General features: G+C 40.6%; 1 protein-coding gene and 1 non-coding gene across 3 annotated transcripts in view; both read right to left on the bottom strand.

Annotated features, from left to right (window-relative positions):
• The window catches only part of MYO3B (myosin IIIB), a 447,193-nt gene that overhangs the window by 86,580 nt on the left and 346,296 nt on the right, over positions 1 to 14,317 (bottom strand). For both annotated transcript variants that reach the window (XM_042242706.2, XM_060409776.1), the window contains exons 31-32: positions 11,131 to 11,191; positions 10,097 to 10,160 (exon numbers count right to left, since the gene is read on the bottom strand). In XM_042242706.2, coding sequence (XP_042098640.2) covers positions 10,097 to 10,160; positions 11,131 to 11,191 — 125 coding nt within the window. The remainder of the gene's footprint in view (positions 1 to 10,096; positions 10,161 to 11,130; positions 11,192 to 14,317) is intronic.
• Positions 9,709 to 9,812, bottom strand: LOC114113337 (U6 spliceosomal RNA). The gene has a single exon (XR_003588391.1). It is a non-coding gene; the product is annotated as a U6 spliceosomal RNA (small nuclear RNA).

The following is a 14,317-nucleotide window of genomic DNA, read 5'->3' on the forward strand; positions in this document are numbered from 1 at the left end:
TACTGCTCCACAAAATACACTGCAAAGAGAATGAAAAGACAGACTCCAGACAGGGAGAAATATTTGCAGAACACATATCTCACAAAGGACTGGTAGTGAAATATACAAAGAACTCTTATACCCTCAAATAAGAAAGCAAACAGCACAATTTAAAAATGGGCAAAAGATCTGAACGGACACTTCACCAAAGAAGTTATACAGATAGCAAATAAGCATATGAAAAGATGTTCCACATCAGGGAAACAAAAATTAAAACAACAATGAGATACCATTACATACCTATTTAAATGGCAAAAAGCCAGAACACCGACACCACCAAATGCTGGTAAGGATGAAGAGCAACAGGAACTCTCATTCACTGCTGGTAGGAATGCAAAATGGTGCAGGTGCTTTGGAAGACAGTTTGGCAGTTTCTTATAAAACATACACTCTTACCATATAATCCAGCCATCACACATTTCGGTATTTACACAAAGGACTTGAAAAACCTATGTCTACATAAAAACCTGTACAAAAATGTTTATAACAGCTTTATTCATAATTGCCAAAACCTGGAAGCAATCAAGACATCCATCAGTAGGTGAATGGATGAACAAACTGTGATACATCTATATAACAGATTATTTTCAGCAATAAAAAGAAATCAACTGTCAAGCCACATAAAGACACGGAGGAACCTTAAATACATATTGCTAGTGGAAAGAAGTCAATACGGAAAGGCTAAATACTGTCTGATTCCAACTATACGACATTCTGGAAATGTCAAAACTATGTGAAAGTGAAAGTCGCTTCCAATTCTTTGCGACCCTATGGACTGTACAGTCCTTGGACTTCTCTAGGCCAGAATACTGGAGTGGGTAGCCTTTCCCTTCTCCAGGGGATCTTCCTGACCTAGGAATTGAACTGAGGTCTCCTGCATTGCAGGCAGATTCTTTACCAACTGAGCTATCAGGGAAGCCAAAATTAACAGTTGCCAGGAGCTTAAGGTAAGAGAAAGAGGGATTAATAGATGGAGCACAGGGGATTATTAGGCAAATCAAACTATTCTGTTTGATACTACAATGGTGGATACATGTCATTATATATTTTTCAAAATTCACAGACTGTACAATGCAGAGAATGAAGTGTCATGTAAATTATGGACTTTGTTAATAATAATATATCAATACTGGCTCATCATTGTACCAAACAAGTCACTCTAATGCAAGATGTTAATAACAGGGTAAAATGGGGAGAGAGGGAAATGTGAGGAGAGTAAATGAGAACTTGCTACTTTGCACTCAATTTTTCTCAAAACCCAAAACTACTAGAGAAAACTATTAATTTTAAAAAAAACTAATAAAATTTATTACTCCCAATCTTGGAAAACAAACAAAAGTAAAATAGAAGAAAAATCACTCCATTCCTACTATACAACTGTGTGTTTCATTTTAAAGTTGAAAAGAATCCTTTAAAATGAAACAAAGGAGCCAACCAAGGTTAACAATGAGTTTATGCTGTTTCAAATACATAAAGTAAGAAAAGAATGTAAAAATAAAATTCCTCTTGGCACATTTTACAGCCACGCCATCAACATCCAATTCTGGAAGCCAAGCACCCTAACTTGACTCACTCCCTCCACCCCTCTCCGCCCTGCTTGTTTGGCAGCTGTGCTCCTGATGTCCTGGGTCAATGCCAGAATCTAACTTGGCATTGGCAAAGAGTGCATCCTGACCTAATGCACTCAGGAAAGCACCAGGAAAGTTCCTGCTGATCCTCCTCAGATACGTTTACAGTAACAATCTAAGCAGAAATAATGTTCAAAAACTATCCAACTTTGTAACATGCTTTAATGAGCTGCAGGAATGAGAACATGCTGTCACAGGGCTTTCCCTGAGGTACGTGACCATAAGAACTGTGGCTGACAAATGACCTCCATACCTTCTACCCACCAGCCCTCAAAGGGCAGCCACTTTCCCCTCTAGCCTCAGCTCCTACAATGGAGGCAGAATCTCGCCAACTCGGTTGACTGAGGGGTGGATGGTGCCAACCTATGTGGACTGCATCCTTTCTTCCTTATCATCATCACCCCCAAATTTCTGGGAAAATGGTCTGTCAAGGAATCTTTGCCTCTTGCTAGGTATTCTGCACAGTTCTTATAGAAAGCCACAGTTTTGCACAGAGGCCTCAGTTGGCGTAAACTGCCACAAACAGCAACTGATGACCCAAGCACTCTGCATTCTCCAAAATTATGAAATTAAGCAAGACAAAACCAAACTCAACACCCAGACAAGATCTAGTAAGAACGAGGAAAGTCTTTTAAAGGAAAGTTGTGTGATTAACATAAATGGCACTAGGTTGGAATCAAATTTGGGATTAAGAGAACCATAATCCCTCCCCTTTCACTTCCATTTATCTGCCCATTTATCTGCCCTCATGCCTTCAATTCTTTTGCAAAAAGCCAGGACACAAACGTTATGGCAATGACATATATATTAGAGATACATGCAAATATTCAGATCTGGTAGAGTTTGGAGCAATTTTGCCTTGTGGGAGGCTAGCAGAGGTAGTAGAGTTTATAAAAGACAAAAATCTTTTAAAGGCAGTAATTCCTAATAATTTTATAAATTGAGACACTTTTAAAAGTCTGGGACACTCTCCTCACCCACCCCTACAGCAAAGTAACAAGTAACTGTAACTTTGTTCTGGACAATTTCCTGACAATTCAATAAGACCACTTGAGATAAATATGGACACTCAGTATGTTACCAAACTTGCTTTGGAAAATGACAGCTGCAAAGACCAAGCTGTTATAATTGCATTTGTCTCTTAAGTGTCTTATTTCACTGCCTGGCCTGAGTTTGGTATACAGTAAGTACTCAATAAGTGTTTGTTAAGTGAAAGAATAGAAAGGCATCTATACAAAGTTTACCTTTTCTGATTCAATATAATATCATAGAGACAGGGGATGTGGTTCTCAAAGGGTAGCACTGTATAACCCGGGAATGTGATGCAAATGCAAATCCCTCCTCTCTTGTACCCCACACAAAATTGGAAACTCTGGAATGAACCAGTAATCTGCATTTTGACAATCACTAGGGTGATACTAACACTTTCTGAAGTCTGAGAATCACCAGTTTAAAAAGGATCCTTTAAGAAAGAGATTACCTCCCACACTGCTGCTACTGCTGCTGCTAAGTCGCTTCAGTTGTGTCCGACTCTGTGTGACCCCATAGATGGCAGCACACCAGGCTCCCTCGTCCCTGGGATTCTCCAGGCAAGATCAGTGGAGTGGGTTGCCATGTCCTTCTCCAATGCATGAAAGTGAAAAGTGAAAGGGAAGTCGCCCAGTCATGTCCGACTCTTCACGACCCCATGGACTGCAGCCCACAGGCTCCTCCGTCCATGGGACTTTCCAGGCAAGAGTACTGGAGTGGGGTGCCATCGCCTTCTCTGAACCTCCCACACTAAAGGTTAAGAATTCCACACCAATAGTACCTTCACTATTGCACTGAGGAAAGTCCTGAGACCGAGGCTTCATGATGAGAGTTTATGGTGAATTCTGTGGCACCCAGTCAAGAAGAAAAGATGGATCAGCATTATGGGAGTCAAAAAGAGCAGGGATTCGAGGCTTGAGAGATTATTAGTGGTCACCAAGCCTTGTATGTGGCTTTCTGTCATGGCACTGGGTATGGGACAGGGAGGCCCAGTAGCCTTGCCTCCATAGCGTCTGGCTCCCATGTGCTTTCCCAACAGGGATTATGTTGCCTTTGAGTCTCTGTTGTAGGAACATGCTCTCCCTGTCAAATGGGTGACATCTGAGCCCTTTACGATCACAGTGGTTGTGGTTTGGCAAGCTGCTTGCATCCCCTTCCAAACACAGGCAGCAGTGTGAGCTATAGCAGTGTAGCATAAATCTAAGGCTCAGTTTTGCCTGATACAATGATCTAATTAAAAAATTTAGTTTTCACCAGTCAAGTTCAACTCCCAATATTATTATAAGGTGACCAACTTGTCCTAGTTTGCTTGGGACAATTCCAAAAAATCCACATCTTGGAAAACCTTCAGTCCCAAGAAAATGGAGACGTTTGGTCACCCTAATGATTTGGGGTTCCAAGGATAAAAACACAACCCAAGTTTGCTTTCTGATAGCTAAACTTCTGCCAAGACCAATAAAACTTAGTAATGAGCAGTGAGAAAATAGCAGGAAAATAACAGAGTAGATGGCATTAGAGAAGCAGTGGGTGAAAGAAAAGGTGTATGATTTGCTCAGCAAATCTGAAGATGATATGGAACCAGATCACTGAATTCTAAAGCCACTTTGATGGGGACTGTACCACACCCTGACACTGCAAGCTACCAGAGGCAACCCCCTTGGGAGGCTAGTACAATACCACCTCTCCCTGGCTCCCTGAAAATGTACTAGCCTCCATTTTAAAAAGCCATATAGCTAAAGTAACTCTTAGCAAATGCAATGACTTTTTTACCTTCCAAAAGAAATATGAATAACCTATACTACTTGTAGACAAGAAGATAACCAAGGGCAGGACTACCTAATGTCAGTGAGGTATCACAGGCCCTGACAATGAAGGTCCTTGAAAAAGCAGGTCACAAACTTAGTAGCGTATACTTTACACTAAGAAAATACAGGTGAAACTTGTATGTGCCCAAAGTCGATGCTACATCTGTGGGAGTTCCCTTTCTTTCTTTCACTGGGATTTCCTCACGTCCCCCACTCAGATTCCCTTTGTTAAAATGTAGAAAAAAACAAATTAAAATTTGGTTTTTATACCACAACAAGGAGAAAAAGAGAGAAGGCAAAAGGAAGGTATGTTATAAAAAATGAGCACATTAGCAATAGCAGGAAATAACAGCTTTGTGTTGAGAGAGAAGAAAGTTAAAATAAGCAGGTGCATTAACTAAAAATCGTAATAGTTGAGGGTCACTTATTTTAAGGGTAGATGGCTCGGTGGTAAAGAATCTACCCACCAATGCAGGAGACGTAGGAGACTAAGATTCGATCTCTAGGTCCGGAAGATCCCCTGGAGAGGGAAATGGCAACCCACTCCAGTATGCTTGCCTGAAATATTCCAAGGACAGAGGAACCTGGTGGGCTACAGTCCATGGGGTCACAGAGAGCTGGACACGACTGAGTGATTGAGCACACGAGGTGGTCCCATTTCACAATGATCTCCAAGGATCTCTGCATTAGCACCAGTGTGAACTGTTACTAATAATCATGTCCCAGGGCATTGTGAATAAGAACTGTGTCCAATATACTCAATATGGAAGGGGAGTCATAGTTTTAGAAAGTTTCAGCTGTCTGGAATACGTAACTTAAGAGAATATCTCATTTCATTGATGATGCGTATCATCTCTCCTCAAACCAGTTGTTTCCATTTCACTGAGTTTATACCCTTGCTACTCAAAATGTGGACCTTGGGTCAACACCATGGCACCACCTAGAAGCTCTCTAACACTGCAGGAGCCACCCAGACCTGCTGAATCAGAACATTCTTTCTAACCAGATTCTCAGGGTTTGGTAGGACAGGTACCACCTGGCTCCTTACCTTCTACGATTCTCCTTCTTGCTCTCTCGGCTCCAGTCACCCAGGCTCCCTTCTGCCCCTCAGGTACTCCACACTGTCTCCTCAGGGCATCTGCCTCAGCTGTTCCCTCTGCCCATAATGTTCTTCTCCTCGTGCCCTCTCTGTGCAGTGCTCTCTGACCACCCCGTTTAGAAGTAAACCATCCTCCATCCTCGTCCTCCACGCTTTGGCCACCCCCAATCTCCTTTGCTGTGTTTTCTCCCCTACAACACTTCACCTTTCTAACATCCCACACAACTGATTTAGGATTAGGGTTATTGCTTACCGTTCCTTTTCTAGAATGTCCCTTTGCTAGAATGTAGCACCATGAAGCAGAGAAGGCAATGGCACCCCACTCCAGTACTGTTGCCTGGAAAATCCCATGGATGGAGGAGCCTGGAAGGCTGCAGTCCATGGGGTCGCTGAGGGTTGGACATGACTCAGCGACTTCCCTTTCACTTTCCACTTTCATGCATTGGAGAAGGAAATGGCAACCCACTCCAGTGTTCTTGCCTGGAGAATCCCAGGGACGGGGGAGCCTGGTGGACTGCCGTCTATGGGGTTGCACAGAGTCAGACACGACTGAAGCAACTTAGCAGCGGCAGCAGCGGCAGCATGACACTAGGACTCTTTGACTGTGTTGTTCCTTGATGTGCCACACACGACCAGAACAGTGCCCATGAAGTGTGGTCTACAGGCCGACTCTTGCCTCTGGTCTCAGCTAGATCACTGGAGAAACTTAGAGTAGTTTAAGTTAGAGTAAGAAATTTAGAAAAGTATAAATCAATTTGATATTGCACAACACCTAAATGGGTGATTATTTACCTAGTAATTCATTTCACTGTATTTTACAAAAATATCAGACTGTGCAATTTGAAAATTAAAACATCTAATTCCAATTTGGTCTTTTTTCTTTTTTTTCCAATTTGGTCTTTTTAAAAATAGTTTGAGAAGCACTGGCCCAGGAAAGTTCCTGGCACTTAGTAAGTGTTAATAATTGTTTGCTGAAGAAATAAAGAGAAGAACAAATGCCTGAAGAATAAAATTTTACATAGTAAAGGACTGCTGCAGTCCACAGCGTCACAAAGAGCTGGATACAACTGAGCAACTGAACTGAGTAAAGGCAAACCAGGTTTGTATATATGCCTGTCAGTCCAATTAAATAATTTCTGCTTGGATTAGTGGCAAAGTGATTCATGTTATGTACTTCAATATACTGTGCTTTCCTGTCCCATGTGAAAAATATAAGGCTCAAATGATCAATGAAGGAAATTTCTGAGACTCCCTGACTGACTAACTGAAGATAGCCTTTGTCCAAGCCCCACATTTGGACACTTTTTTCCCTGGATGTTCTGAGCAAAGCTGGCCTGATTAAGTAACTTTAGATTTATTCCCTGCTTTCCCCTACCCTCACCTCCCTCAGATCTCTTTATAAAACAATGAAGTTAGCACTCACTGAAAGTTAGAAGGCAAGCTTGTTGGATGTTAGTGTTTTCTTAAAACTGAAAAGGTCATAATATTCTCAGGCTTCTATAGAATCATGGATTGCAATAATGGATCATTTAAGGCAATGAATTAAACACTAAAGTATAACTGGCTAAAATGTCTCTTACAGAGTAAATACACTCATTTCTGCAGCTTATCACTGTGAACATATAAATAAAACTGGAAATCTTTTGTTCTTCAGCCATCTTTCTTGGCTTCTAAGGTCAAGAGGAATCTGATTTATAAAATGCTTTTTCCTGCCCAAACCTTCCTTCCCTCTCCCCCTGTTCAGAACAACAACAACAACATGAAATGGCTTGGATTTTTTAAACTTGTTCCACTGGGATGCTATACCTCTTTGGGGGTGTTAAGAGACCATGGACAGAGGAGTCTGGAGGGGCACTGTCCACGGGGTCACAAAGAGTCAGACCTGACTGAGCGACTAAGCACAGCACAAGAGACCTTTCTTTTGTTCCAGGATTGTTAGAAGTACAGTTTAAAACTTCTCTGACTCATTTACTTGAGCTTCATTTCATTCTTGCTTCCACTATATCCTATCACAGTTGTGAATGCTTAAGAATTCAATTTGGGGACCTAGGCTAGTTTGCAAGGACAGAATTCAGAAATGAAAAGACATGGCTCTAGAGAGTTTCAAGTCGAGTAGATGCATGTGAATAGCTGTAATACAAGGAAGGGTGTGGTACGTACTAAAGGAAAGTCAAAGTGCTCAGAGGGTGGACTGAAGAACGGAGGGGACTTTGAGAATGAACAGTGAGGTAAGGGCAATGGCATGAACAAAATCACGGAGGAGAGAAAGAACATGCTTGGCTTGCATGGAGGACAGAGCGTAGTTTGGTGTGGCAAAGCACACAATGAGGAAGAGAGATCAGTGAAGACAGAGCTGGAAAGGAAGACAGGAAGAGTTAGAACAGAGACAGCCTTGTACGTCGTGCCAAGAAGCTTACAGTTGATACGAGAACAACAGGGAGCCACTGGAGATTATGGTGGAAGAGAAAGCTATGATTAGGGAATGCTTTGGAAGAGCTCCTCAGGTACCCATGCATGAGGCAAGTTGAGAGGGGAAAAGAAGCAGGAGGACCACTTAGGATACAGTTGACAAGAGTTTAAGGAGAAGTCATGGTGATGGTGGCAAACCAAACAGAGAAACCTCTAGATGGGAAGGAAGGAGCAATCGTGACAGCAAGAACATATGAACATTTGCAGCAACTTATTAATAAGTTTGACTTTTGCAGGCACTTATCTAAAGACAGGGAAAGATGATTATAATCCAACATGTCTCTTCAGTAGTTAATTCAAAATGCAATATATTTTTACTCCTCCTGAATGATACCACCAAAACTTGATGCCTCAAAATAAGAACTTTATTTCTCGACCCATTTTTCATATTTAACTTTGCATTTGTATAATGTCAATAGCATAAGTACCATTGCAACATCCGACCTAACAGCGTACCATTATGACGAGCCAGACACCATGCTGTGTCCTTTACTTCTACCAGCTTATTTAATCCTCAATACAACCTTTTGGCTATGAATTACCATTTCCCTCATCTTACATGTGTATAAGTACTAAGGTAAGGAATTGTTACAGAAACGTATGTAACAGGAAAGCAGAGATTTGCATCCAGGCAGATCTGACTCCAAAGGCAGAATCTGTGCCTTTGGCTATTCAGTCATGCTTTAAAAATTTCTTTTTACATGTATTTTAAAGTAGAATGCTAGAAGAGAACAAAGACCAGATGGAACAAAGAAAACAAATAGCAGGATGACTGATATAAACCAAAATATGTCAACAGTCACATTAGATGTAAACGGTCTAAACACCCAAATTAAAAGGTAGAGATTAACTGTTTGGATAGTGGAAAATGCCAGCCAGATTCTTGCATAACAGATTCCATTCCGCCACATGAGCTTTTCCTTCAATTTTCACTTTTGCACCACTCTTACCCTTACCTCACTGCGGCCTTATTCCTGAATATTACCTGGCTGTGAGGAAATTAGCCCATTGGACAGATTTATCATTTCCTGCATGTTCATTTAAAACGTTCTGCTATAATACACTAATTCTCTCTCATCTCTCTTGAAGAGTCAAATTTCATATGGACTGAAGGTCCTAACACGCATATCACACATTTTCTACTTCATATTTTACCATGCTGTCACTGAAAAACAGACTAAGAAGAAACTTTGAGAAATCTGAGAAATTATAGATTGCAGAAAAATAAATGAGGTCAACAGTAAATGTACAGTAGCTTCTTAGTATTAGTATTTTAAGTTGAAAAGATTTCTTCCTTGGGAATGATCCAAAATGTGTTTAGTATTTTCTGGTTCATAAATATTTCTTATGATCTTGCTTCTAGTTTATCTTCCAGAAGTATTGATTATAGCTACTCATAACACCTCAAACCGACTTTTACCATATTCTGCAGCAAGAATTTAGAAAGGGGGCAAAAAATACCATTTTCCATGAGTGTGGCAAGATGTCTGTATTCTTGCTAAAAGAATAACCATGTTGCCAAAAGGGCAGAACTACTCTCTAAATCCGTATTCTTTACCAAGCCCTAGATTTTGACTCTGAACTATTTGCTTCACTGAAAGCTGGTCAGTTCTCTATCTTCCCTGGTGGTGGTGTTGTTTTTAATATGGAATGCTTTGCAGATTTGCATGCCATCCTTGTGCAGGGGCGATGCTAATCTCTGTACCTTTCCAAACTTAGTATACGTGCTGTTGAAGTGAGCACAAGAAAGTTTTAAAGGAGTTTCTTAATTTAGCCTTCTTACAAGTAAAGGGAAAAGTATGATCTTTGATATTCATTTTTTTTCCTTCAGAAAAAGTAAACTGTTACTTTTAATGAAAGTTTTGTTTCCAGTCTTTAAGGCTTTCCATATCTGAATTTTCTCCTAACGTTAGCCCATACTAGTATCAGAGTACTGTCTTCTACACAGCCTGTCTAAACAACTCATTAAAAAGTACACAAGCATGCAGGTAGTAGAAATAGCTTGCAATTCAAAATGTCCTTCTTACCAGATTTTGCAGGGGCTCCCCTCGAAGGACTCAGTCCTGGGCAATCTGGAGCAGCATGGCATATCTGAAAAGACAGAATCAGTCCCAGAAACTGAGTGCTTCAGAAAGACCCAGTAAAATAATAATTATTTTTATCCTCTGATGAGTCAGCCTTAAGAGCTTGGCTTCCATTTAACTAAGGGACCCTGAACTTCAATCGTACTAGGGAAAGATTTAAGTATATTGGGGTCATGTGGTGAGTTGCTCATGCCTTACAGTAGAATTGAGTGGAGGTCCTCTCCTTGGGGGCAATTAGCTGCAAAGTCTCAACACCTTTGCCTCATCCATTTATTTCTTCCTCTGAACAAGCCAACCTAGCCCCCTTGTAAATTAATTATAGTCCGTATAAAAAACAGCTTGTGCTGATTTTCTCCTATACTTAATTTTTATCCCTGAGAAAGAAAAAAGAAAACCTATAGGAAGGTATTAATCTACTTAACATTTCTAAGTACATCATCCAAAGGATTTTGTTTTTTTAATCTTACATATGCTCAGCAGAGTTACTGGCAAAAACTGTACATTTTCTTCATTTCATCCTTTCAACATCAAATAGTAGGCAGCAAAAATTGGATCAGACTTCAAAGCCTGCTGTGGGCTCCAAGTCACAGAGAGACGCCTCCATTTCACATATTGAATTCGAGCAGGATATCAAAGTGCTACCAAAGAACCTCAGGTCCTTACTCAAAAAGAGGCTCTAACATCTGTAGAGAGTGGAGTGCACAGACAAACCACCTCAGGGATCAGCTAGCATTTATTCTCAGCAGCAAATTTCCAGGCTTTTGATTCTCTCTTCGCGGTACCTCCCTGCCTCTCTGCTGAACCAAAATTCTTAAGCAAGCTGGGCTTTTGTCTCAAAGCCTTCAAAATATCACTAACAGTTCATGTCTGGACGGCTTGCTTGACCAAGCAGCCATAGACAGGCACCATGACCACAGACTTGGATGAGTCTGTAATAAGGATAGACAGTTACTTCAGAGTCAAGGATGTCCAGCTACCTTATTTGAGTGTTCTGTGAAGACATCACATCCTTTGGAAGAACTCTGGGCTTGTGAATGCCTAAAAATAAAAATATAATAATTATTATTATAATAATATTTTTAGAAGGCTTGAAAAATTAAAAAAAAAAAAACTTACAGAGATTGCTTTCCTCCAAAGATGGATCAGAACAAACTCTCATTAAGCATCTGTTGTTTTCCATTCCAGTCCTTGGTTAGAAGGACACGGTCAACTTAAGGAAATGTATCCTATCAGGTGCTGCTCATACACCCACAGTCAGCCTGAGATCCTAAGACCTAAGAAATTGCCCTGTTTAAAGTTGTGTGATCTAATCTACTTTACTACCGGGTGTTCACAAACATTACCAAGTAGCCAACCATGATGCTAAGCCTGAACTTCCAATCCAGCACCTTAATCACATTGTTAAATAATTCAAAATAGATCCTGTAGTCAAATAAGTTTGGGGAATGCTAAGATGTGTGTGGGTTAAGAGGTTTCCTTACTGTAGAATGATCTTTCACAATCACAATACACATTTAAGGATTTCTAAAATGGGGTGTGTGTGTGGCGGGGGGAGAATTCAGTTCCCTAAACTACTCTGAGCAAGAAATTTAAAAAGTGATCATTAACATCTATTTAAATACTAATGTTTCATGGAGCAAAGTTTGGAAAAATCAACTTGTATAAAAAACCCAGAAATTGGAACACATGGTATACAAGTGTGATGAGGGACTTCCTTGGCAGTCCAGTGGCTGAGACTCTGCACTTCCATGGCAGGGGGCCTGGGATAGATTCCTAACTGGGGAATGAAGATCCTGTATGCTGCACATTACAGCCAAAAAACAGTAGAAATTATTTTTAAAAAAACTGTTTAAGAGTGTGATGATTATAGCTCACTCACTGCTAAAACAGGCTCTTAGAATTCCTTTCATATGGAAGCCAGGGGTATGGAAAGCACTGACTAGGCGTAGGGAAGCCTGGATATCTAAGTCCTGCTTCAAAATCCATCCTCTCTCTCTGGGTGTCTCTGTCTCTCTTACACATACACACAGGCATGCATGCACATTTACACACATTCGATTGGGTAAATTTCTATGGTATTCTGGGTTCTAGTTTTCCTCATCTATAAAATGAGGGGATTGAAATAAACTATTCCTAAGGACTCTCCTAGTTCTATATTAAAAATCTTACTGTTTATTTAAGCTGAGCATTTCATTTTCTGAATTTCTGTGAATGGTTCATTAGTATCACCTTCAAAATGCATCTATATATAGATTATAAGCAATGCACGTAAGAGCTCAGTCATATCCGACTCTTTGCCACCATATGGACTGTAGCTTGCCAGGCTTCTCTGCTCATGGAATTTTTCAGGCAAGAATACAGGAGTAGGTGGCCATTTCCTACTCCAGGTTATAAGCAATATACCCATCTACAAATATCACATCAATATCTGTGGAGAGGAGAGTATGCTGATATATTTATTTGTGTATATACTTGTTTGTCAGATGTCTCCCACTATGGAATGTTAGATTCCAAGAAGGTAGAGACACAGTCTGCTTTATTATGTACTCTGTATCAGCACTTAACCCTGTACGTAGTACGCTATAAGTGCTCAATAAATATTTCACAAGTGGAATAAATAAAAGGATGACTAGTGGACTCCCAAAATATGGCCCATGAAGAATACCCTTTACATTAAAATTAAATTAACTAGCATTTAAATAGTTTTCAGATTTTAAAAGTGTGTTTATATATCTAATAAGGATTTCACAACCATTTGAGCTAAGTGCTTTAATTGCCTATATTATACAGCTGAAGAAACTGTAGATCAGAGAGGGTAAGAGGTCTGCCCAGGGATCATGGCACATACCTGGCCTAGCTAAGACACTGACCCCTGTTAGTCTGATTCCAAATACTCTGCTCTTCCTCTGAAGAATGATACCCCCGTGCCCTTGGGCCCATGGAACTCATTCCTGTCAGCTTAGGCAGGTTCCCGTGGCAGTGGGACACCTATAGGGAGGTGGATTCAGGTCTTCCAGGAGTCCTGGTGGGCTCTGGAGAAAACCTAAGGAAGATAATTTGGCTGTTGAATTACCACGGGGTCTCCAATTGCTGCCTTTCCTGCCCCAACAAAAGAATGAAACCTTTTAACTCTTTTAGTTTGCAAGGATTTTCAGGACCCAAAGGTCAGTGCACATACCTTCCAACAATACACTGAGGGTTGGCTCATCAGTTTGACTACCTTTCATTCAAATCTTTGGGAGGATCTAACGCATCTCAATACAATTTTTGCATTTGTTACTTGGTTTTAAAAGGCAAAGGTAGGATGAGTAGTGTCCAAAGGCAAACAGATTAGAAAATACTTGATAAAACAAAGTTAAGCAGGTTTCTTCCCTAAGAAGATTTCCAGAATCTTTAACTTAATAATATGCACAATGAAACCTCAACAGTAGGAGAGAACAGGCAGCATTTCCCAGACATTATCCTGACAATGGAAGCCTCCCTTCACTGGGGCATGTTGAGGCCCTGGTTCTTACAACACATCTTAGAAAACACTAATCTGAGCAGCCCTTATTTGAAACAACTTTTGCCTTAAAAGAAAAAGAAAAAAAGGTAGAAGTCACTTTTCTTCAAAAGTCTATAACTGCCTCAACTCTTTTGCAGCAATTTTATCAGGTATCTTGCCATTTGCCTCAGGGACTTGAGCCTGGCAGCAAATGGATAACACTTTGCAAGTTGTCATCGCCAAAACACAGTCAATACTTATTACCTGCGTACGTGCCACCAGACCATGGTCAAAGCATGGATACACGGTTATCTCATCTAATACTTCCAACAACCATGTGGATTAGTTCTATTTTTATACCCATTTTACAGGAGAGGGAATTAAGGATCAAGAAGCTAATGACTCCTTGGTGGCTCAGCTGGTAAAGAATCCACCTGCAATGCGAGAGACCTGGCCTCAGTCCCGGGGTTGGGAAGATCCCCTGGAGAAGGGAAAGGCTACTCACTCCAGCATTCTGGCCTGGAGTATAGTCCATGGGGTTGCAAAGAGTCAGACACAACTAAGCAATTTTCACTTTCAAGCTAATGACTTGGTTAAATGTCATAACTAGTAAATAGTGCAGCATAAAACCTGCCTACATAAAAAGGAGACTCCAAAGGGAAGTTACTGATTCAGATGCA

The sequence above is a fragment of the Ovis aries genome, chromosome 2 (assembly GCF_016772045.2).
Source record: "Ovis aries strain OAR_USU_Benz2616 breed Rambouillet chromosome 2, ARS-UI_Ramb_v3.0, whole genome shotgun sequence".
NCBI lineage: Eukaryota > Metazoa > Chordata > Mammalia > Artiodactyla > Bovidae > Ovis > Ovis aries.